The sequence below is a fragment of the Corvus hawaiiensis genome, chromosome 8 (genome assembly GCF_020740725.1).
Source record: "Corvus hawaiiensis isolate bCorHaw1 chromosome 8, bCorHaw1.pri.cur, whole genome shotgun sequence".
NCBI classification, from domain to species: domain Eukaryota; kingdom Metazoa; phylum Chordata; class Aves; order Passeriformes; family Corvidae; genus Corvus; species Corvus hawaiiensis.
The window spans coordinates 12,212,523-12,237,198 of record NC_063220.1 but is presented as its reverse complement, the minus strand read 5'-3'; the positions used below and the strand labels follow the sequence as shown (position 1 = coordinate 12,237,198).

The following is a 24,676-nucleotide window of genomic DNA, read 5'->3' as shown; positions in this document are numbered from 1 at the left end:
TGCCATGCTTCAAAAGTCCTCTGAAAGTGAGGCAGATGCCTGGGTACCTTAATGAGAGGAATGTGAACCTGAGGTGTGGTTTGATCCTTTTCATAGGGCAATTCTGAGGCTGCTTCTGCAACCATGTTTGTCTCTTTAAGCTCCATTTGTTTGTCTTAGCTCTTGGCACCAAGAGTTGAAAGATTTCCAAAAAACAGCTTCCTTTTTAATGTAATTGACTTTAATAAATTATACAGGCTGTCTTTAAAAAGCAGAGCAGAAATGCTGTGTGACCTTGAAAAGCATCATTAGGCAGTGAAACACAGTTTTGAGTAACACTCTCAGCAGCTGCCTTAATGATGCTCAGCAGTGTATTTGGATTTACGAGTGTTTCTTATCTCAGTTGGCTCTGATGGAAAGATCAGCTTTTGAAAACGCAGCCTCGTAGCGTACTTTTATCTTGTAATTATTCACGTCACTATTTACACGGAATAAGCTAATTAGAAAGAATTAGGACAACATATGTCACTGTACAAATGTTGAGTTGCCTAATCTGAATTAGTTTTACATAAGGATTATCTTGTTTTAAGAATGAAAAATGCCATCTACTGGTTGAGCATGAGACTCAGAAGCTAAAAGAGCTGGATGAAGAGCACAGCCAAGAACTGAAGGAATGGAGAGAGAAATTGAGACCGAGAAAAAAGGTAAATGGGAGCAGTTCACGAATCAGGAAATTATCAAGGGTTTGATCTAGCAAATACAGACAGTACAAAAGTATTGCAGAGGAGGAGAGTCAAGCTGCTGTACAAAGCTGTTGCAGTTCACTGTATAATAAAAGATGTTAAAAAATTGCAAAAACTGAGCAAAAGTCAGGTGCACCAAAACAGGCTGGGTGTTACCAGCCTCTTGCAGGGCTCCCACCTGCAACACGTGTGTGCAGGTTTGCATGGAAAACTTAGCTGGAGGCAAATCTGGGGTTAGGAATTTATTTCAGAAGCCAGTAGGTTACTACAAAAATTGAGTGATGTATAGCATATATATAGCTGGTGGTAGCAAGTTGGTCTTGGGGGGATTATCCTATTTTAAAAGGGAAAGTACTAGAGTTGCACACAGTTCAGATATATCAGACAAAATGTCTCCACAATAATGGGTTTCTTGTACTTTGTCTTGTTAATCCTGTGACAATCTGATTTTGGTTTTAGATGCTGGAAGAAGAATTTGCCAGAAAACTGCAGGAACAGGAAGTTTTCTTTAAAATGACTGGAGAATCCGAATGCCTTAATCCTTCAACACAAAGCCGGATTTCCAAATTCTACCCAATCCCCAGCCTTCACTCCACTGGGTCATAACTCTGAGAACTGCTGTAGGTTTTTTCATGTTTGGAATTCTCCCTCCTTACGGTCTAACCCGACTTACCCACGGCGTACAAACATCAGGGACCTCACGTGTCTTGTTTTCGGTGGAGACAATCAGTGTCAGGAGCGGTTTCTTCACTCCCCTGAACAGAAGAAACGAACCAAGTGTTGGTGTACAATGGTATTGTTACGTCCTTCAGATGTTTCAAGACTAAGTGGGCTTTTTATCCCAGTTTCTAAAAGTACGTTACCTATGGTTTTGACTTTAAGCCTGAAATATTAATTATGCTCTTTCTCATCACAAAAAAACGGTTTCTCATCTGAACATTTAAATGGTATAATATTAGTTCTGCTACTGTGTTTTTAAGCATCAGATTTCTCCACGAGAGAATTCCACAATTGAAACTGCCAAGAGAGGTTTAAAGTTTCATAATGTTGAGCAGTGTCTTCATGGCAAGGACTGAAACTAATTACTAAGAACATGCCAGTAATCAGAAAAACAAACCCTTATGTTTAAACACAATTGGCAAAAGCAAAAGCCTTTGTAACTTCTTTCAAAAGAAACCTCTGGCATACATTAAACTGAGCTGATCTCCATGACATGTTTTGTCCATTAGTTCCATAATGAAATGGGGTGCTAGTTTAATTAATACAGTGCCTGAAACACTTAGATATGCTGATCCTGGCAACGGGATACTGTTTTGTCATTTAAAAACACATCCTTAGCGTTGTTGTTACTGTACAAAACAAGATTTCTTGCTGCTACTGCCATTTTTGTTGTAAATCCTCACCCTAAAATATTTTGCACTAAAATATGTAAAGGTGAAAGAAATGCTAACTTTAAAATGCACAGTTTATTATTTTCCTTAGCTATTACATACAGGTGGTTAGTTCTACAAATTGAAAAACTGTAGAACGTATTTTTTAGAAAGCGGCGTGCAAAATGCACATGGCTTCTCTAACTGTACCTGGAATGGGTAGAGCCATTGTTCTGTTCTTACCAAAGCCTGTTCATTTAAACTCCATCGCAGAAGTGGAGGTGGATGGTCATATTTATAAATAACCATGGCTAAAGTCTGATTTCACTAGAAGTGTTTGATTCCATTTTCTTTTTTATTTTAGTCATTTTATTTTAAGGAAAGATTTAAGTTAAATATATAGACAAACTCCTTTATGAAGCTGGGTGTTTTGCTTTTGTGTTGCCACCTACTAACATAGGCAGGTTTTATTTTTTGAGTTCACAGATGTACCATAAGTTATTTGCCTGACTGATCTGCAGTGGAAAATCTGAACTGTGTCTCCTATAGCGGGGTAGGGAAATACAGCTGTATTAGGTCATGTTTGCTGCACTCCTTTTGGTGGAGAGAGGTTGAGTCATATCAAGACAGTGGTATAAGCTGTACTTGGGTATGCTGGAGCTCCATTTGTAAAATAGTATTTGCTTTCTGTCTTTTGAGGCCTGACTTTCTCTGATCTCTTTGGGCATCAGCTGCACCCATTTTGTCTTGCTTGCTTGCATTGACTGTGTAACTGGTGCCCATTCCATGGTGTTCCTTTCATGGGAACAGTGTTGCTGCATGGCAATGCACTCAGATATTAACATAGGACTTTAGTTAGCTGTGTTGAAACCTTGGATGCTCAAATCCTTGGACGCTGAACCGATACCTTCTCAATGAAGACACTTAATTTACAGCACAGTAAAAAAAAAATTGGAAAATGCATGTTTTAATTTAAATTTTGTAGCTTTTTGATAGCATAGTTACTTTAATAGCTAGCCTTAATTTCTGGCATTTTATTATTATAAATGTGTATTGTGTACTGTTGTAAATTCACACTCCGTATCTCTAGAATGTTCTCTGTTGCTAAATGCAAAGTTTTATGAATTGTTTGTTCAGTAGGGAGAAAAAAGTCTTTGAAGATCTTTTGCTTTTTAAGCGCCACCTTCATAAATTGACTAAGATAACATTAAATAATCTTCATCTCTATTTAACAGAGTTTGTTTGCAATTTTGTATGAAGTAGGCTCAGTGCTTTACTTGGGGAGTAGGCAGGGCAGGCAGATTTCCTCTTCTGGATTATGTCTACATTCATCCCCATTAAATCTTCACAGGGAAATGTTAATAATCTTCTCCTTACATTTTTGGTAGTTTCAGTGATAAGTTGCTAATATATATTGGCATTCTGTTTACCTCTGTCTGAATCTCTTATATCTTTTATTTGAAGATCCTTTTCACACAGGCCCTGCAATCTGATCTCATTGTAAATTGCACAAATAACTGTAACTGAGCTCTGGGATGAAGGGAGGGATCGGATGTGGTGATGGAAGCCTTGCTCAGGTCTCCAGGTGGGGAGCCCTGTGAAGCAGTTGCAGCCTCGTGAACTGGGCTGAGAATTGATACTAAGCATGAAAATATGTTTTCTGGGTGATAACAAGAACTAGCATGGGTACTTACACATCTAGACTGATAAAATTGGGTTTAAGTGTTGCAGAACGTGAGAGAGGTGTTAAAATATTGTATTAGTGTCAGAAAATTCAATTCAAATTAATTTAGTCTCACATAGGCCTAAAAGACATTTCTTGGGATGCGAAATCCAATCTTGATACTATCTCATGTCACCTCCCTCAAATGAATGTTAGCAGCTCCATCTCCAGGGTAGTGAGGTGTGTTTTCTCCAGCCAAAACAATGTACTTACTTACAAATTCTTACTATTTGGCAGATCTTATTGTCTCTGCATGTTCTTCCAAAGCTGACCACAAATCAGTATTTGCTCACCTTTGTGTTTTACTACATTGTATTTTCTGTCCACAGGACAATGAGCAAAGGCGATAAATCCCTGGATTGCAGTGCTGTGTGTGGGTTGTCCTCCTGTGTTTACAGCTGATCCGCACAGAAAACCTGCCTGCAGGGCCCCAGCCTCACACCATGTACTTCCCGAGCTCTGAAAGTGCATTTTGGCACTGCTTAAGGCATCCACGGAGATCTGGGGCTGGTTTTAGGAGATTCTGCAGCTCCCCTGAGTGGGGCTGACTGAGGAGGGGTTACCAACCCAGGGGAAAACGGGCTGTGGGCAGCCCTTGATCTTCTGAAGTTCCAGGGGAACTTTGCTGCTTATTTTATGAAGAAGAAATACTTGAGCATTTTATCCTCTCTCATTCCCATAAAACAAATTTTCCTGCTCCAAGCACTCTGCTGTCTCTGGTGTATACATGAGAGCTATATACAGCATGTAAAGATATGATACTGAAGTTGTTATGATTGATTACGTGGGTCCTGATTTATAAATGCCTTCTGAAGGAAAACCTTTATTTGAATTGGCACCTGAATTCACATTCCCTGGTGGCAGGGCTGCACTGTCCTGACCAGCAGCATTCACTCTGATTTTTAACATCACATTAAAAACTGATGTTCAGTCTGAGCTGCATCCTTTTTTCCAAGTAATCTTTTAAGCTAATATCCTTTTAAAATTGCATTCATGGGTACTCAATATATAATCAGTTAAAGAAATTACTCTTCTGTCCCAGAGGACTTTTTCTTAAAAATTGGAAATGTAGCACGTTATTTAAGACAGAGCTAAGCAAAGCAGCAATGAAATTGCTTTTGTTACACCATGTCTTTCGTCAGAGCTGTATCACATAGGACGTTTGATTCTCCAACTGACACAGTATCTCCCTTGCAGGTATTTCGAGCTTGCTTTGGTATAGGAAAGATTCAAATAAGGTGTTTTAAATTCAGGCACTTGAGTCCACTTTTAGGCAGCCTGATTTTCAGAACTGCTGTGCAGCTGCAGCTCCCAGGACCTCAGAAATACATCCTTGCTGAAAACTGAAATGTACAAATAAGCTGATCTTCTGCTTCTTGGTTCATCTGCTGTGGGGAAGATGGGCAAGTTTGAGGATAGTTACTCTCTGGTGGTTGGAGGAAAGGGCAGGGAGGAGTGTTTAGGACCATCGCTGTGTAGATAAGTTCTCTTTCTATGTTAGCATTTACACTCTGGTCATTTTACATCAAAATCTGTACTTCTGGATCTCTGAAACTTCTTTGCATTTATGTGTCCATGCAAATTTCCCATTCCCAGACTACTCTGCCATCTTCACAGCAGTTGAAGTAAGATCAGAGAGAATTAACCTTCCTCGTTCACAGGCACGCCAAGGCCAGAATGCCCCATCATTTCTCGGGAAAGATGAGAACAGACAAAGGGAAGGAGAATACAAAGGAAATTATGGTGTTTCTTTTACAGAACTTTTACTTGTTCTGCATCCCCCTTCTCCATCTCAGTCCTCGTGCTTTGTTTCTGTAGCTCCTTTGCACATCTGGCATTCAGGCAGTGGGTGGTGCCAGAGGAAAACCCCTTAAGCTCAGCCCAACCCATGAGAAAGGGCTCATGTGCTTCCACTGTACTGAAAGCAGGAGGGAGTGGCTGAGCCCAGGGTTACCCTGATTTAACAAAATCTTCCACAACTACAACTAGGTGGTAAAGCGTCTTTGGTAATGAGAATCAGTCCTAAAATGGTGGAAAGAACAGAAACTAAAAAGGGACATTGAGTGGCATCTAATGTTGAACTGTCACCCCATTTTCTGTCAAGAAGCCAAGCAGAGCAGGAGCATCCTGTGACAAAACACACGCCTGAGGCACTGCCAGCCTCGTGTTCTCCCAGCAGTTTGTTGAATGTTTTGTGTTAACTGCAAACCAAGTTATTTTTGCCTTATAGAAAGCAACCAAAAATCATGAGATTGATGAGTAATTGGCTAAGGGTCTCTGTACAGCTCGTGGAAGTGAACTTGCAGTAGCAGCCATACAACAGTTTTGGGATTTTTTTTTTGTCTTGTTTTTCAAAGTAATTTGATTTCATGGCTTTCTGTAGAATATTGTAATAATTCTGCTGTAAATACAATAAAATCACAGTTTGCTGAGAATGCCTCAGTTTTGTTGATGGAAAACTTGCATGAAATACAAGTGGTTTGTACAATTGTGAGTGAAGGGGATGATGTACAATGTTTGAAATAACTGAATATAGAAAGTATTTAATGTTGTGCCACTGTATTTACCATTGTACCTCAGACCCATCTCAGGTGCCTCACCTTGCCCCCCAACAGCCTGCAAGCACAGAACAGCCGTCCTGAGTAGTTCAGGGATGGGGTTAAAAACACTTTAATTGGGCTGTTTACATTAAAGATTATTTTTTACCAGTATTTAAAAAACCAGAAAAAATACAAAAATATTTTTAAAAGAAAAACAAATTATATTCAAAAGTGCTTTGGTTCAGTCCCTGTGCATGTTTGTCTCACTATGCTGCTTTAAACGGGCTCCACTTAGGGCTGGCAGAGCTTGTGGAGAGGGAATCCCAGGGCAGTGCAAGCTTAGTCCCAGGGTTTCTTATGGGGCCTTGTGGGCTACATCTGATCCCTGACAAACCATGCATTTGGTGAGGATGGGATTGTTTTCTGTTTTTTCTTTTTGCTGCATAGTTGGCTAGTTGTTAAAAAACCCAGGTTTTTACATATCTGGGAGTAGTACAAGAAGCCTGGACTAGGTGAGACAGGAAGCCCTTGTCAGCCCAAGGACATCAGCCTAGGAGCTCCGGGGCATGAAGCCAAACATCAGTAACAGGAGCAAACACCCACACTAGGGCTATGCTGGACACACACAAGAGACATTCAGATCTAACTATCAACTCTAAGGGGTCAGCTGAGCAGTGAGGATGTTTTAGCATCAAGGCAGTGAAGACTCAGGCTCATTCTCTACAGGCTGCTGGGAACGCTGCCCTGTGCAGAACTGAGCTACCTCTTTCCTTAAACACCAACGCTTCTTCTTTTTCTTCTGCCAACATACGCTTGTTCACCTGGGGACAAGAAAGTTAAAAGGAGGGTTAATTGGAAAGTTCATGTAAAAAGACAAAAGATCCAAACTAAAAAACTGGGGCTGTGTTTTCCAGCTATTCCCAGGGATGGGCTGGTGCCGCTCCCTGATAGGAGAGCAGGGTTTGACTGGGGATGGCACGTGTTCCTACCTTTCTCTCCCTTCTCTCCTTTTGGTCCCCTGTGCCCATGTCGTCCTGGTGGGCCCATTGGCCCAGGGTCACCTGAAGGAACAAGAAGACCCAAGTTTGCTCTTGAGCACAAGTGACCCACAGACAGGGATAGGCCAGGGGAAGGGGGAGACCAAGTCAGGATGACATTTTGGCTGAGATCCTGAAGGTGCCACCTTCACTGTGAGAGGGTGTGACCTCGAGCAGTGCTGTGACCTCTGTGGTCACAGTGCTGCTTCCTGGGCATCACAGGGCTGAAGAGGGAAAGGATGGCAAGCCTTACCTTTGGGTCCAGGATAACCCCTCTCCCCCTTTTCACCGGCTGGCCCCTGGATGGCACCATGTGCTGGAGAGGGAAATGAAGGAGAGAGTGAATGAGTGGGACAAACCACTGCCCACTCAGAGAAGCTGTGAGTCACACTGGAAGGACATTTCTCTTGGTTAGATGGGAATAGACTGACAGCAACATTTTTAAAAACGGTTTTGGTCCCAACAAAGTCCCAGGGACAGGCTGTGATGTCATTTCACCAGTGCTGCTCTGTCACTCTCTCTGGGTGTCCTGGCTGTCACTAGGGCTGGAGCTGGCCCACACTCAGGGTGGGGAATCTGAGAGCAGAGTGAGCAACTGGCTCATGTTTCTGTATGTGTGCCAGCCCAGCCATGTTAGAATGGGCCACAAAGGTTGTAAGCACAGAGGCCTTCAGGGTTTGGGATGAGTTTCCTACAAATAGTGGGAAAAACTGATGTCCTTCCTAATGATAAGACCTCCAGCAAGGGAGGAAGGAGATGGAAAGACCATCCACCTTCAACTCTGCACCTTGACTTTTGTAGCGTGCAAAGGTGAAAAGATCAGTAGGTCTGTGAGAGGTCAGGGAGACTGCATATGCATGAGCCAGAAACGCCAAGTCAAAATGAAACTTACTTCTAAAGAAGTCCATGAGGTCTGCGGTGACATTGCCATAGGCTGCAAAAACCTTGCTGATGCCAGGGGGACCAGGAGGGCCTGGGGGACCTGCGGGTCCCTGTGCAGTGTAAGCCATCAGGTCCTGGAGAATACCTCGGCCTGCAGAATTAAAGATGTCATTTGAAAGAAGCTCTGGGAGAACTGTGGCTGGATGCTGAGGCAGAAGGTGTAAGGGAGAGCTGTAGGCAGCAAGAACGGGAGGGAAGTGAAGAGCATGACCAGGCACAGGGGATTTGGAGTTGTAGGCTGGGATAGGGAGGGTCAGGATGAGCAGGCATAGCACTCACTCTGCAGGCTCTCTGACACACGGAGTGCCAGCTTGTCGTAATCCAGGGAACCAGAGAAGGAGTTGCTGAAGGATCTGCTCGACCCTGCTGATCTCCTGTGTGATTCCTCCTCTGTCAGCAGCCCATCGAAGGACCCATCAGTGCCCATGGAGGCATCGTAAGTGCCATCGCTGCCCACTGAGGCATGGTAAGAGGACATGCTGCTCGTGGAGCTGCCATACGAGCTGCCTGAGCCCAGTGAGCCCCTGTGGGAGCCCTCAGCACCAAGGGACCCTCCATGCAAGTGCTCAGAAGCTCGTAACCCTTGGTATGAGGAAGACATAGACCCAGACACCAAGCCACTGTCTCCTTTGGGTCCTGGTGGTCCCCGTGGCCCAGGGGGCCCAGGGGGTCCTGAGATGTAGCTTCGAATTTCATCACCTGCAAAATACAAGGGGGGAACTTCAGGGACACTGAGCTTGGCAGAGGTCCTGTGGTACCACCTGAATGAAGAGTGAAGTGTGAAGTTCTGTCCCACCAACCATCACAGTGACCCTCATCCAGTGCCATTTCTCAGGCAGCAGGCGCATGTCAACCTTGGAATCTACAGATGGCATGACACCCTGCTCCTTCCCATCTCTTCCACAATTTTGTGTGCCCAATCTTGGGAGCACGCCCAATGATTTTGCAGAAGGGTGCACTCCTCAGGCCAATTTCAGCACCTCTGCCAAAAGAGCCATTCTGTGACCAGTTTGCTAAAACTGAGGTGTTTTTGAAAGACTGCCCTGGATAACTTGCCAGGATGAGCTCAGACCACTGGTGCTTCACAGCTGGCTCAGTGCCACCTTCCAAACCCTCCATTATCCATGGCTCTCTGGGCAGATGTTTGCCAAAGAAAATGCTTCTCCCATAGCAAAACTCTGCCGGTGACCTTACTGGGGACTCACTGTTCAGCACAGGCCAGTTGTAGTTACCCAGTGCCTGTCCCTGCTGTCTCACAACACAGACTTTGGCTGGCAGTTGGACTGAGAGGAGAAAAGCCTACAGGGTGCAGCACAGTCCTGCACAGACCTGGCTGCAGAGGGAAGGTGTTGCTGTAGCCCCAGTTCACAGAAGGCTCCTACAGGAATGTCTCAGCTGTGGCAGAGCCAGTCATCTACATAAGGCAAACTATGGCTTGGGATATGTGCAGGGAGGATGGATGGTGTCCCCTTACTCTTCAGGTACTGGATCAGCTCACTCCTGAACTCGTCGCTGTGGGTGATGTCAGCATAGGACAGAAGGCCAGTTCCAGAGAAGCCTGGTGGTCCTGGAGGGCCAGGAGGGCCAGGTGGGCCCCGGACTCCAGACAGGGAAGAGTATCCAACATCTTGAGAGAGAGGAAGAATTACTTTCCTTCAGTGAGAGGACAAGAAAATTGTGCATGTCTGGGGATTTTGGAGGCTTAAAGGCTCCAATCCCGACTTCCATCCCTTTACAGATTACATTGATGAGATTTTTTTCTTTACAGTGACTTTGTTCCCAGTGGGCAGTCACATCCCTGCTAAGCTAAATCTCAGCCTCAGTCCCTCCAGCATCTACAAACAGAATATCCCTGCCAGCTGTGAGAAACACAAGTGCTTACTTTGTAGGTAGGCAGAGACATCCTCAAGAGAGGTGCCTGGTGATCCAGGGATCCCTGGAGGTCCCGGGGGCCCTGCAGGACCAGGGGGTCCAACAACACCACTGAATTCAGAGTCTGTAAGACACAAGGGAAGAAAATAAGTCACCCAAACAACCATAAACCTGATGAATGTTCCTTGACAATACAGGTTATGCCAGATACAGACAAGTATAAGGCTTTTTTTCTCTCCAGCACCTTTGGGTGCAGCCTTCCTGGTGCACCTCACTTCCCTGCATGTAGATGTCACATTGGAAAGTCAGGTGATTCCAAAGACAGTAAAGTCCTTATTTTTTAAATATACTTTTAAAGAGTGGCATAAGAAATGATGCCTCTATGCTGCAGAGTTTGGATACAACAAAGGGCTCCTTCATGCCCATCTCCAAGACAGCCCCACTGCTGTTGCTCCTCACAGGAGCATGGTGATCCAGCTGCAGCCCCCTGTGGAGTATGCAGGTGCCAGCAGAGGCCTGCAGTGCTGCTAAGGACAAAGGGCCATCAGAGGGTTATTTGTGATGATGGCCAAAAAGGGAAATTCTAAGGCTGTAAAAAAGATCCTGGGGGCATGTAGAGCCCCATGGCAGGGGAGTGTAGAAGTTGGCTTACTTCGCAGGTACGCTATCAGGTCACTGTAAGATATACCAGGTGTCCCTGGAGGCCCAGGTGGTCCAGGGAGTCCAATGCTCATCCCAGAATCTGCAAAATCAAACAGATCCACATTATCAGAACAGGCTGTTACAGGGTGAGCACACAAGCCGCAGGGCTTGTTCATGGGCAATGCAGGAGGGGCTCCTGCAGAGTGGAGTGCTCCCATCAGCAGGTTGTGCAGGGAGCCAGAGCTCAAACCTTGTTCTGGACTTTTGAGTTTACCCTGACAATTCCAACACAAGGACACCCACAGACAGGCAGACAGCAGGCCTCTATTCCTGGCAAAAGCTCTGCACCTCATGAACCCGTGATGGGGTGGGGGCACCCCTGGACTTGCAGCTCAGTGGCGACCCACAGGCTGATGGATGTGCTGCTCTCCCTGTGTCTGCAGCTCTGGGGCAACACTCTGCACTTTGTGATTTGCTTTAATGAAATGTCCCTGATGACAAAATGCAGCTTGAGCCATTGGGGTGCTGCCATTAAACTGCAGTTTCCTCCTGGAAATTCCCTCCATCTTAGGAGCAGTCCACTAGTGAGATCTGGGCACAAAGAGCGGTTCAGAGAAACTGAGCATGGGCCAGGCTGTGTTTTTAAGCAGATAGTTGCAGCTACCAGGATTAAGCATTTTAGCACTGCTACGGGGGATGCTCAAAGAGTCCTCTCTGTCCAACAGTTCTTATATGCCATATCACCCCTTTACGGATGGGAAAATGAAGCAGAGATGTGGAATTTACTTCAACTAACTTTAAACTTCTAAGAGTTTGTTGCCTGAGCTGCCTTGACACAAAGTGGGCACAGACCAACTCTTTCACAGGGAGATACATCCTGACCACAGAGATAAGGGTTAGAAAGGCACTTAAAGGTGTTGATGGGACTTCTAAGATGTCTGAGATGAAATTATAGTCCTAAACTCAATTTTTAACAAAGAAAGGATTCATTACTGGTCTGTGGATGGTATCTTAGCTACAGGGTATCTTTGTTCTCTTCCAAGTCTCTCACAGTCCCTGTGAGGAGGTCTCTGTACAGAGGGATTCACACAGTCAGCACTGGAATAGTTTCTACCAACTGACAGCATGAGCTTTGTGCTGAGTTCCCAAAGGAACAGAGGGAAACACACACTAATAAAACCATTACTTGACAAGTAGCTGATAAACCTCCTGGTCAGCTCATCATAATCCAGTGACAGAGACATTCCATCTCCTCCTGGCCCAGGAGGTCCCGGTGGGCCCCGAGGTCCAATGAGATACTGACGAATTTCTTCTCCTAGAAATGAAAAAAAATGCATCTTTTAAGGCTGCCCAGCTGCTGCACAGACACCAAGTGTGAGGAGTTCCCAGCCCATGAGCTGAGCCCCCACCACTAGAGAGACCATCAAAACCTATGGATGCAAAGCTCCTTTCCTCCCTCTTTTCTGAGTGAATTGTCCTGTATACAGTGCCAGAAACATTTGTGAAAAGGCTGGGAACCTCCTATAATAAGGGTGTGAGGAGGATGAGAATTTGGATTGCTTAATTCCTTGTGCTCTGTTTTTTTCAGGACACCCTGGACAACTTCTTGGGTAAAGGGAATGAAAACCAGCTCAGCTGGGAAAGACCATGCTGAGCTTTGTGGCAATTCAGTAGCCATCTGGAGCACAGTGCTGGCCAGCATCATCAACACCTTCAGGGACAGCCAAATGACATCCTGGAGATTTACCTGTCAGCCCACAGTAACAGTGTGTGTAGAAAAGAATGCAGAGTTGGGGATCCCCCTCACCTTAAGAACAACAACATAGCAAGGCCATGGGGGGAACATGGGGGGAGCTGGAAAGAAGAACACTCTGAAGCAGCTGCAGGTAACTCCAGTTGCAGACTGGAGACTGGAAAGGAAAGAGAGATCTCCAGGATGATGAGATGATTAAGCCCCAATCCCGTGTTTCCCTTGAGGGTCACTCACTCTGCAGCAGATCCAGAAGTTCTTGGTACAAAATGGATGTAGTTGATACTGAGCTAGAAAATGACTCATAGCGACCTGAAGAGCCTGTGGGAATGAAAAGGTTTTACATCAGGCAGGGTAACACAAAAGGTAAGGAGGGGTCAGGAAGGGACAAAGAAAAGATGAATTAATTAACTGGTAGCATGGCCTTCACATGCCCCCAGCTATGGAACAGCTGCTATCTCACACATCCTGGTCATCTCCACAGCTGTGTGCTCTGTGCATTTCTGGTTGAGATTCCAGGCTACTTCCAAAAGCTTTGGGAATTTCATCTACTTTAGGAGGGCCCCAAGCACACAAGACAACCCCAGAATACTTAAGACCACATATACTAAATAAAGCCACCTCTGTTTGGGTCATGGTGGTGTTAAAGGGTCTAACAGCAAATGTTTAGTATGAGACTTTTTAAACAGCAGCAACTGCTAGTTAATCTACCCATTAAAATAGGACAAGGCTCAGAGGACACCTCAGCTGTGTGGAGTCCTGGGCCTAGACTGCTGAAGATGAATAACCTGGCTGGGGTGCTGCTATTTAATGACTTGTTTCTCCTCTCATTCTCACCTCCTAGGTGCTTCAAAAGCTCAGCTGAGGGCCTGACTCAGTACAGAGTTTACAAACATGGTGCTTACTTGTCATATAGCTCATGACACGGGTAGCCAGCTCTGCATAATCCAAGGTCACCCCATCTGCAGTGGTGATAAGTCCAGGTGGGCCTGGAGGGCCTGGTGGGCCTTGGGCACCAGTCAAATAATGTCTGACGTTGTCACCTACATAGAAAGTCCAAGATATGCCCACATCACTAAGAGGGAAGACTGACCATATCCACAGACACTCTTCCACTGACAAAGAGCACGACAACAGAAGGACAGTTCTGCAGTGGGCAACAGCACTTTACAGTATTCAGCAGAAATAAGCCCATAGTAGCAGAGCTGCTGTTTCTAAAAGAAGAGGGACAAGGGCTTAGGGAGCAAAAGAGAGATAGGCATGCAACTTCTGACCCACAGCAAAAATTTCATTATACTCACTCTTCAGGTAGTCAGTGATATACTGCTGAATCTCTTGAGATGAACCTCCACTTGGGCCGGGAGGACCAGGTGGCCCAGGAGGTCCTGGGGGTCCCTGAATTTGTCTGGATCCACCTACAGAAAGCATTGTAAGAAGAAGGAATGTTTTTGGCACAGTTGCATTAGACCAAGTGATAGTAAAGTGTACTTGCTTTAAGCCCTTCCCACAGGTCTGGAAAGACCTTTGGAAATGGAATATGGAGGGGCTTCCCCTGCATCTTTAAATACAGTCTGAGCATGAGCTACTTGGCAGTATAATGTCTTCAATTAATTCAGCATCTTATAATTCAGCTTGTGCAGGGCTGAGTCCAAAGACATTCCTGGCTTTGTACAGGCAGACCTGGTGGGTTTGTGCACTAGAGTGCAGTGCTGTGCAGAATACAGATGGAGATCATAGCACAAACTCATTAGTCTAACCTCACTGCCCTGCTGCTCCCAATCCCAGTCAGCCTGGGCAGCACCAGTTCAAGAACCTGTTTACACAGAAGCAAAACTCTGGCTTAAAGGATTCCCAGTAAGCTGGAAAAAGAAAACTGTAATTTCTTAAATTTTCTGGTTTAAGGCAAGCTGCGTAAAAAGAGGTTTTGAACACAAATCCCATCAGCATTAGGTTGGGACACACACTGGTAAAAGTCAAACGACCTTTTTCAAAGTCTCCACCAGGATATCAGCATTCCTTGTTAAGAGCAATTACGGTCTGGCCTCTTACCTCGAGATGCTCCTGGGATGCCAGGTGCGCCTGGGACACCTGCATCACCTGGAAAAGAGTGAGGGAGTCAGACAGTTGTAACGGGTGTGACTGCATGTTGCATACTTGGTCATGTGAAGCAGTTGAGCTACATGTCATCAGAGAAGCAACTACCAGCCCTTGCAATGACTGTCTTGAAGTGCCAGCTTGTCGGGAAAGAGCATAAGGAAGAGGCCATGGCAGCCTTCCTGAGCCTTCTGTGACCTGGTCAAGCGCCTTGTGCTCACAGCAATTCTGTGAGCCTGAATTCTGCTTTGCCTGAAAAGGCAGGGGTGAGCACAGCACTAGTTCCAAAAGGACCGCGTTGTTCCATCCTTTAGTCTCAACCATGCTTGGATGTGTGAGGCCATCCCCAAAGAAATAAAGAAGATTTTTAACTTCACCTTTTGGTCCAGGCGGGCCTGGTGGGCCTGGGGGTCCTTGTATGGTGACTCTTTCACCTGCTGTTGCAGAAAGACAGTCAGAGATTTATAGGAATAAAGTATGTGGACAAAATCCTGGCTCCACTAAAATTAAGTTAGACTGAATAGAGCAGGATTTTGGCCCCTGATTTCAGCCTAGGGACGATGAATTCAAAGGAGGAAAGGGGGCACAGACTGACCGTGGGAGGAGAATGCTGAAATGCCAGGATTACCCGGTTCTCCTGCATGAGACACAGAAATGGAGGAGCGGTCATATACCCAGGCAAACTACCCTGAAACCCACTGATATCTACTGGAAGCCTCCTTACCTGTGAATCCCCGTGGACCTCGTTCACCTGTGAACAGGGGAGCAGAGGAATGGTGTTAGGATTTGCTTTATTCTCATCAGCAACATCCCAGCCCACACTGCAGCATATCATCTTGGCCTTCAATTTGTAGGGGAGCAATGGGTAAAGGGAGCAGGTCCATGCTTCCCTGCCAGCTGAGAGCTGAGCTACACTTCACAGGGCCACCTCAGTGCAGACTTAGTCCACAGTGCATTTTGCAAAAAGGCTGCCCCCTTCAACAGCAAATCTGAAGCTCTGAATATTCTTGAGTCTAATGGGCTTGCAAAGTTCAGATCTGAATACAATGACTGCCTTGACACCAGTACTGGAGACTAACAAATTTCTTTGATAAAGACTGACTTGTTTTATAGCAGACAGGAGTCCTACTTAACGACAACTGTGCTACCTTTCTTACAGACAGAGAAAGGCAGAACTTTATGCTCCTAAGCCCTTCCTTCTTTTCAGTCTAAGGTGCTGAGATCCCTCTAGCACTTTGGTGAGGCAACAGGATATACCCACCTTGGTCTCCCTTCGGGCCTGGTGGTCCTGGTGGACCTGGTGGGCCTGTGAAGAATGCTTCTGCAATTCAAACAAAGAGATTTCTTCATGACATCCAACAGAACATGACACACGGTTTCTCTGGCTCCACTTGGTCCTAGTCATGTATGTGCTCTCTGGAGCCCCAACCAAACATTCCTAGGACCAGGTGAGGGAATGAGTGCCAAGAACCTACCTGAGGTGGACATGGATGATCCTGGTGGGCCCGGAGGTCCTGGCAATCCTTCTCCTAGGCAAAAGGGACACAGAAAGGCTTCAGGAAGGATGAACCTCAGCAACGTAAGTAAGTGCACGTAAGAGCTGCGACATCTCCAGCCACAGCCTTAGCGTGAGTATTTCCCAATGTAGGCTCTTACCACCATTTTCTTCACACATCTATCCCTGATAGTTACTTTTCACTATCATTTTCCACTGCAGCAGAAAAGGACAGAGAAACTCCTTACTCTATGGTACTGGGGGCCTATCACGTCACACACCCAACCTGCTCCCGTTTCCTACTGAGCAGAGAGCAAGGAATGGGGTTCTGCTCCTGTCACATGTGCTCCCACAGCTTCCCTGTCCTAGCTGCAAAAGGGAAGTCTGTGTTACAGGATGGCACATGGGGATATGTTTCTCATGATAAGAACCTCCCTATCTGTTTGCAGTTGAAAGTTAAGGCTGGACAAGTAAGAAGTAAATATGGAATTGATTGCAGTTACTTCCTTTGGCAACTTGAAAACTTCGAGTGTCTTCCCAAAAGATATGGCTTTTACTAATTAATACTCTGGCTTTAGAAACCTCTGCCAAAGTAAATGTCCTTTGCTGGGCAGCATCTTGCTGCAGTGAAATTGTGTTGATATGAACCCATTATGTAACATTCTGCTTCCAGCCCTAGGCCTTGGAAAAAACCTATCACTTTCCAATTTGGTTTCAGAGGAACAAGCTCTTACCTGGGGGACCACGAGGTCCAGGGGGTCCTTGCACAGATTCACCTGATGACAAAAGAAACAGGGGTATTAGAGAATATTTACTCAGCATACTGCATGACCCAGAAATGTGCCATGTTGTGTGAGAATCCCCCGGCTTAGGTACTGAGCTCGGTATGTTACATACCTGGTGGTCCAGGGGGACCTGGTGGTCCTGCTCGCCCTTGCAAATCTCCCAGCACTGTGCAAAAGAGAAACACAAACAAGGGAAAATTGTTGCTATGGAACTACTGCTGCTATGGAAACTGTCCATATATTGCTGTTAGAAGCTCTTACAGTCAAAGGTGGACTAAGACAGGACCTGGGTGACCTAAGCCAAAGATGAAGCAGAGGAGGGAGAGGAGAGATGTGTTTGGTGAGGACATAAAGCAAAATACAGCGCTGAGCAGGATGGCAGCATATTGGAAACACGGAGGAGAGCAATGGTTGTTGTGAGAAAGAGAAAAGGACTCAAAGGAGGGAAAGCACTTTCAAGGAGACGAAAGATTCTTTAAAAGAGGCAAGTTTTGGGGGCAGAACATAACACAGACGTTATTTAACAAGTAGGTGCACTGCGTTATCTTAATTGTACTGTGAGATCTACCCTCACCTCCAAGCTGAGGCACAAACTCAAAGTTCAGTGATGCTGAGAGCCAAGACTCTCAAGGAATTGGATAGTACTGAAGCATGGTCTGAATCTACATGGTCCCATTCAGATGGTGATCAGGCAAGGATCATTTATAATTTTATGGCCTCTTCTATGTTGCTGCAAACTTGCAGAGGTCCCAGATCCTAGGAATACCGACTCTAAGTGCATCACACATCTAGTGTTGCACAGAGCAAGCACTTTTCTTGGGATGTTCCTAAACCATTCTGTTCTGCTCTGTTTATTTTCATCTTAATATTTAAAAATTTTACAAAATGTTAAATTTTTTTTCATCTTAAAATTTATTTATTCCCCTGTGAATTCATCCTTTAATTTGAAGAGAGATTATTCCTATTGGTTAGATTAACATGCCTTTTCAAAGTGGTTCTCCTCTTACAGATGGCTCCATGTTCACATTGTACAGGGAACTGCCCTGTGTGAACTCAGTGGCTGAAAGTTCTCAGCTCTGTGAGTATTTCCCCTGTTAGTGGCTGCTTACCAGTCACCATTCCTCAGCTTCCCTCTCTGTGACATGGGCTTGATGCCATGTGCCTCCTTCTGAAAGGACTTTGGGATGCACAGAGGGCTGAAGAGGTAGCTGGCTTTGCAGACACACCATCAAACACACACACACACACACACACAGACACTTGCCCCATGTCACACTGAGCAGAAAGAGTTAGGTGCCTCTCCTGGTAGCTGTGAGGAGGCCTTGAGGCTCTGACCTATCTCCAAGCAAAGGAGTGGAAAGGCAGCATCACTCACTTTGAGATGCTAACGATGAGACTTCTGTTCTGATGGTTTCTATCACAGCTTCACCTGGGGATCCTTTCTCACCCCGTGGACCTTTTCCCAGGAAAAAAAAAAATCAACAGAGAAAGGGATTTATGTAACACAGAGGGTGACATTTTGTACCTACTCCAACAAGAGGTTTGGACCTTTCTTATGAGAACTGGGAGCATGAACTCAGTCCCCAGATCTGAGGGACACTGCATTCAAATATGGAAATTACTGTCCAGTTTGCTCTAACAGGATCATAGAAAACCAGCTAATGAAGGTTCTTAGGGGTCAGCTCTGTTCAGGCCCTTCCAAACAGATGTCTGCCCAACTGGTAGTGCTTTCACAGTGACATTAGTCTCAATTTGGCTCTAGTTTGTTCTCCTGCCTTTCAAAATGGCAGGAGGTATCCAGCTGGGCTATGTCCCCTATCACAGAAAGGTAACTGCACTTAAGAAGTGCCTTAGAAATACCAGCCCTCAGGAAAAATAGCATAAGAAAAAAAAGACATTTGCAGTATCCACATTACACTGGCTCTTATCACCCTCTTACCACCCCCCCTTCTTCCCCTGGGAAAACAAAACAAAAAAAAAAAAGATAGAAATTCTTTACAAGATTAATTAAGCCAAATAATGCAACAAAATGAACTGAAAGAAGAAATCTGAGAACAAAAGGGAGAGGGAATGTGCCAAGGGCTTAGAGAATTAGAAACAAAGGAAAACTAATGAATTCCTTTCTCTTAAGAAGCATAATCAAAGCTGAAGGAAAATGGTACCTTGCTGTCCAGGGAGACCAGCTGGTCCAACAGGACCTAGTTTCAAAGGAAAAAAAAACAAATTTCATTAGATTTTACTGGTTGTATTTTACAATAGCACAAAGGAATCAATAGGACTTTTATAAGAACTGAGACTATCAAATAATGTATTTTTCTACACAACTAAATGGAATTGCTGTGGGCTATGAATTCATCAATGCCCCATGTATTACTTGAATTTCCATCATCTGGCAATTAAAATGCTTGGTGCCTCTTGGACTGGGGAAATAACCAGAATGCCACTGACCACAACAGAAAAGGAATGCAATAGGCCTCTTGCATTCTCTTTTGGAAACTGAGACTGGCTCTGCCAAACCAGCTCCAGGAGTAGCTCCAGGCACAGAAGTGCCATGAGAACCAGGGCTCAGGAACTCTGCTGCCTGACACCAGCATGCTGGAGGGCAGTGTCTGATTGGGACAGAGGAATCTGAGGCCCAAGCTCATGCACAGCCAGAGTGTGTGTGTGAGAAAGATTTACAGATGCTTGAGTGGGAGTTCTCAAAGCTGAGACTGGAAAACAAGCACTTCCTGATTTCAGCAACAGTGCTGGGAAAGGGATTAGACACGAGCCTGCCTTCCTGAGCAGCCAAAGAGCTTGATTCTAGTCCCTGGATTTGATGTATCACTACTTTGTACCCATCAGTACTCACCTGGAACACCTGGGGGACCAGTGGGACCAGGTGGGCCTGGGGGACCTGGTGGGCCTGGCAGAGTAATAGTTGATGAACCCTCTGAAAAACAAACACATAGACTTGCACACAGACACTTATATTCACACTTCCAGTGAATGTGTAACAAATCTATGCTTAAGGAATCCCACATTTATGGCACAGATATTCTCCTGACACAGGGAGCCCAGGTACAGGTCTGACACACAGTCAAGATGAATTGAAGAAGCACAAAAAAACCCAGAGAAAATCGTCCTAAATCAGAAGTGTGACCCCTCACAGCACTACATACCTGCACTTACGACTTTTCCTGGAGCTCCGGGTTCTCCTAGGAAAACAAAGAGACAAAAGTTGAGCTTCTTTTTCGGGGGGCAGGTAAGATCTATAATAAGCTCAACAACATTGTATTATCAAGCATATAGTTTCTGTTCCCTCTGCCTTTGATGTCTTGTCTGAGAAGTCACAGCACTAGAAGGTCGAGGGGAAGCAAGAGAGCTGTGCTAATCCAGAGATACTCTCTGATCAGCTTTCCAAGCACTACATCTGCCAGCATAGGCAATAGCCTAGATTTATCCGAGGCAGGCACACGGCTTCCCCTGCAGTCACCAGACATCTTACTTGTGTTCAGGGCAGAAGCGGGCTCCAAAGGTTTTCTCAGAGGAGAGCTGGCAGATGGCCTCACTGCCCCCCTTATACATTCAGGGAAGCTTTGGCTACCGTGCTTCTCAAACCTTCCCTTCCCAAAGCCACTAGATGCCACTGTTGATCCAGGGACTGGTCAGTGGAGCAGCTACTCCTTGCCAAAATGAAATCCTTAGAGAGAAAATGAGCATTAGGGAAGAAACAAAACTCACCTTTAGCCCCTGGTCGGCCTGGGTTGCCTGGAATTCCTGATATGAGGTAGATAAACAATTTAAAATGGTTAGTGCAAATATTGTTTGCTGTATGTTTTTCAGATGCCCCAGCTGAGTTTCACTTGTGTGTTTATAGAAGGAGCTCCCTACTGAAGACCCCAGCTTTCAGCCTTTATAAGCAGGTCCCTGATGACTTTATAAGCATGTGGAGGAACAGACTGAGCTGGTAGTGTCCCTGGGCTTCCCTGGTTCCACTGCTCCCTGGATGATGAGACTGCTTCATAGATTTACCTGTAGCTTCTTTTAGGTACTGCTACCTGTCCTGAGGCTCCTGGATGAATTCCCTGATGAACTGCCCCCCCAAACCACCTCTGCTTACAGATGTCACATCCTCTGTCCATCTCTATTGCTACATCCTCTCCCTTCTGTTTCTGCTGCCGCTTAGGACTTCTCAGTGATGCACAGGGAACTGAAACGCTATGTTTTGGAAAAAGGCAAAATTTCAACACTCAAAAGCTCTGCATTGCTCAAAAACTACACATCAAGCACAAAACCTCTCTCAAAAGCCAAAGGAGATGCAGAAACTTTGGGATATCACTTTGGAAGCCCTGAGCAGCACAGAAGGAAAATTACAAGGGTTTTTTGAGCCCATATCAAAGTGAGTCATTGTTAAATTGGAATATGGTGGAAAAGCCTACCTGGTGGTCCTTGGGGTCCTGTAAGACCTGTCAGAAAAAGGCAAAAACTCTTAAGATGTCTAAAAAATTTCATGTGGGAAAAGGATAGACAGGGAGAAAAAGATTACATTTATGTGAAATTATAGCACACAATTCACAAGTGGTGGAAACTGGCCTAGCAACTGGTATGTGAATCAGCTCATAGCAACTGATGTTTGCACTGTGGGCAATTTTGGGTTCATAAAGGAAGGATCTAGATTGTCTGAGTATTTTCCTTTCATCACCACCTTAAGAATACAGAAATCGTCTGCCAGACTTAAATTCAAATTAAGACCAGAAATTGACAAATACATCTGTGTTCCTGATGGAGCAAAAAGCATTTTTGTTCTCTGTATGCTTTTACCTGGCTCTCCGGCATCTCCAGTGGGTCCTGGAGGGCCTCTGGCACCTGGCATTCCCATAAGACCTGGTTCACCTAGGGACAGAATCACCATTTACAAGGCAGAAGTCACTGATGTACAATCTACCAATCCATTCAAGCTTGGCTGTCCTGCAGCACTTTCTGCCTATTGTACTCTCAGCCAACTGGCCATCTCCAGCATCAGTGTCTGGGAAGGGAACATCAATGACAGAAGAGCTCTGTAGAGAGGCAACTCTGTCACAAGTTTACAGCCACTGTATGTCTCTTCCATGCTTACATGGTGACTCTACAGTTCTGAGACAGCAAGATCCCAGAACATGAATCTGCTGCCATCTTTCTCCCACCACTTTTACAAATCAACCTCTTGCCAAGTCAGAAAGTACCTGCACTCAAAGGAAGCCCTTACCTTTTTCACCTGGCTGTCCATCACGACCAGCTTGTCCTGCCCAAAGAAAGAGATTGTCAGGGACTCCTGAAAGAGTACCACACTTGTCCTGTCCTCCTCCTAAGTGGAGCACAGCCCTAAACCAAAGAGTGGCTTTTCATCACATTGCATCTGAAAGAAATCTTGGCTGCAGTTACTGAAGATCCAGGAAGCATTCACTCAAAATTTAACTGTAGGACGTTTTTTCTGAGTGTACAGACTAATCATAGGTGTCCAAAGGAAAAACCTAGGATCACAACCAGCATGATTCCACTTCCATGTTGTTTCCTTGTCTGTGCTCACAGAAACACAATCTGGGTGGCACTGACATTGCCTCACATATAAATACAGCTGCTTTCTGGTACCCACCTACAGGTCCTTTAGCCCCTGGCTCTCCTGGAGGTCCAGGTATTCCTCTTGACCCTTGTTCACCTGTAGCAAAATAGTACAGAAATTAATCAAACAACTCTTGGACAATGCTGTCCGCAGTAACTGCTGCTTTGCAACTGAAAACCAGCACTGACAGGATATTCAGGCCTCATGATTCACGACTGTCTCTGGGCATGAGAATGCTCAAGTGACATGAATACAGGGCATGTGAGAGAGGATTTTCCTAGAGCTAAATACAAAGATTCTTACCAGGATTACTGGAATCAAGAATGGGACCTATTTGTTTATAATTTTGGTGCAAAAATAAAACTCCTATAACCACTAACATAATTTTAATGTTTCAGAAAGCTAACTGAGATTGGCTGGGCTATACTTTTATTAGGTAGGCTGCTACTCCAGTATTTCAATCCACTGACCTGTCAATCCACGAGAACCCTTCTCACCCTGATCACCTGTGGTACAAAAAGGGGAAGGATTCTGTGAGATTGCTTCATTGTAAAATGTTTCCACCAGAGAAAATAAAGTTTGCTTTCTGACAAGAGCACAGAAGAAAAAGCCAAGGATTGGGGTAAAACCCATGGATAGTATCCATAACTAAAGGAATCTAAAGAAAATAACCACAAAAGCTACCTAATTGAGCAAAATACCTTTGGGTCCAGGGGGTCCACTGGCTCCTTTTTCACCTGAAAGATACATGGATGATTGAACAACAGTAATAACAAGTCATAAGGGAAAGGCATCTAATGCATCAAGAAAAATCATATAGGAAATACAGATTCTCTGTTACCAGACAAACTCAAACAGGAAATTATTTAACACAGCTCCATCCATCCCACTGTTTTTCCTCACTTAGACTGCTCTATTACCTCTACGTCTCCTGCATTTCTCAATATTTGCTTGCAATCACTGACTAAGTTTCGTTTTGCCTCACCTTTCCTCCGTCTTACGCTTTTCTTTGCCCACAGAATCAAAATCTGACATGGTCAGACCACATCTGCTGCTCAGAGAAATGGCAGAAAAGCACCTCAGCTAATGCTGCTGTAACTGCCAGGGGGAAGAGAAAGTTACCTTTAGCACCTGGGAGTCCTGCTTCACCTCTAAATCCTTGTAGGCCAGGAGGACCTGCAGAAATATGAGATGGGGGGTTTTTATTCATCCCACTCAACACAATGCACCACTGATGCAGAAAAAAATATGAGAAGCTGTCACTCTGTTTTTGTTCTCCCCAGTCTCTAGATGCCACAGCAAAGGAATGCAGCACTCACCTGGAGGACCTTGTGGGCCTGGAGAACCCATCAGACCTGTAAGGAACATGGATTTCCTTTTAGCAACACCACAAGCAGAAAATGAACAAATCGCTTTCAGTTTGCTCAACAGCATCCACAACCCAACAGGTGTTTAATGGATTGGAATTTCCCCAGCCACGAGAAGAATTTGCATTACTGGCATCCTCAAAACCAGGACAACAAATTCACAGAACTTAGTCCTTGTGACATTGAGGAAATGTTTTCCACTAAAGTAAAGTAAAGAGACCCAAGCCATCCATCTTGGCTGAGATGCTGGGATCTGTGCTTCAGACCATTAGTTCACTTTTCTGGTTAGTGCAGAGTAACACAAGTGAAACAGGACAGCTGGGATGCTCATTTACTCCCAACCTCTCTGCTAGGTTCTCTCTCTCCATCTTCACATTTACCTTTTAGGCCAGCAGAACCTGGGGGTCCTGGTGGCCCTGGAGGACCTGGCTCACCAACAGCACCTGCAAAATAAGAGCATGAATAGACACTGTAGAATACAGCTGTGATCCCATTTTCACATTATCCCATCTACAGTTACTCTTTTTCTGGCAAGTGTCATGAATAATCTGCTGGTCAGTTCAAAACACCCAAATACGTATGCATTGTCCAAGAAAAATATATGACCTCACTGGGCTTTAGCAAGACAAATCCCCCAGCTTTGATGATTTGGATAACAGGGAAGAAGATGACCTTGATAGTAAAGTGACTTTGGTTCTGTCAAACTCAAACTTGACTGTGAGACCTGGGAAACCAAAGCAACCCTTATTTACCCAT

At 45.1% G+C, this 24,676-nt stretch overlaps 2 protein-coding genes across 6 annotated transcripts in view; one reads left to right on the top strand and one right to left on the bottom strand.

Moving 5' to 3' along the window:
• The window catches only part of SLK (STE20 like kinase), a 48,452-nt gene extending 42,202 nt beyond the window's left edge, over positions 1-6,250 (top strand). For all 4 annotated transcript variants that reach the window (XM_048311163.1, XM_048311164.1, XM_048311162.1 and 1 more), the window contains 2 exons: positions 570-683; positions 1,182-6,250. In XM_048311163.1, coding sequence (XP_048167120.1) covers positions 570-683; positions 1,182-1,328 — 261 coding nt within the window. In that variant the 3' untranslated portion in view covers positions 1,329-6,250. The remainder of the gene's footprint in view (positions 1-569; positions 684-1,181) is intronic.
• A 219-nt stretch (positions 6,251-6,469) lies between these two features.
• The window catches only part of COL17A1 (collagen type XVII alpha 1 chain), a 39,585-nt gene continuing 21,378 nt past the window's right edge, over positions 6,470-24,676 (bottom strand). Inside the window, exons 24-57 of one of the 2 annotated variants that reach the window (XM_048311160.1) lie at positions 24,301-24,363; positions 23,873-23,908; positions 23,676-23,729; positions 23,255-23,290; positions 23,024-23,059; positions 22,587-22,649; positions 22,200-22,235; positions 21,776-21,847; positions 21,394-21,420; positions 20,696-20,731; positions 20,134-20,169; positions 19,824-19,904; positions 19,135-19,170; positions 18,348-18,428; positions 17,085-17,138; positions 16,922-16,963; positions 16,168-16,221; positions 15,954-16,013; positions 15,417-15,443; positions 15,288-15,329; positions 15,070-15,129; positions 14,648-14,695; positions 13,900-14,013; positions 13,504-13,641; positions 12,836-12,919; positions 12,035-12,163; positions 10,859-10,948; positions 10,217-10,330; positions 9,809-9,961; positions 8,614-9,033; positions 8,285-8,425; positions 7,646-7,708; positions 7,345-7,416; positions 6,470-7,176 (exon numbers count right to left, since the gene is read on the bottom strand). In XM_048311160.1, the coding sequence (XP_048167117.1) occupies positions 7,127-7,176; positions 7,345-7,416; positions 7,646-7,708; positions 8,285-8,425; positions 8,614-9,033; positions 9,809-9,961; positions 10,217-10,330; positions 10,859-10,948; positions 12,035-12,163; positions 12,836-12,919; positions 13,504-13,641; positions 13,900-14,013; positions 14,648-14,695; positions 15,070-15,129; positions 15,288-15,329; positions 15,417-15,443; positions 15,954-16,013; positions 16,168-16,221; positions 16,922-16,963; positions 17,085-17,138; positions 18,348-18,428; positions 19,135-19,170; positions 19,824-19,904; positions 20,134-20,169; positions 20,696-20,731; positions 21,394-21,420; positions 21,776-21,847; positions 22,200-22,235; positions 22,587-22,649; positions 23,024-23,059; positions 23,255-23,290; positions 23,676-23,729; positions 23,873-23,908; positions 24,301-24,363 (2,648 nt within the window). In that variant the 3' untranslated portion in view covers positions 6,470-7,126. The remainder of the gene's footprint in view (positions 7,177-7,344; positions 7,417-7,645; positions 7,709-8,284; positions 8,426-8,613; positions 9,034-9,808; positions 9,962-10,216; positions 10,331-10,858; positions 10,949-12,034; positions 12,164-12,835; positions 12,920-13,503; positions 13,642-13,899; positions 14,014-14,647; positions 14,696-15,069; positions 15,130-15,287; positions 15,330-15,416; positions 15,444-15,953; positions 16,014-16,167; positions 16,222-16,921; positions 16,964-17,084; positions 17,139-18,347; positions 18,429-19,134; positions 19,171-19,823; positions 19,905-20,133; positions 20,170-20,695; positions 20,732-21,393; positions 21,421-21,775; positions 21,848-22,199; positions 22,236-22,586; positions 22,650-23,023; positions 23,060-23,254; positions 23,291-23,675; positions 23,730-23,872; positions 23,909-24,300; positions 24,364-24,676) is intronic. The other variant, XM_048311161.1, reaches the window with a different exon arrangement.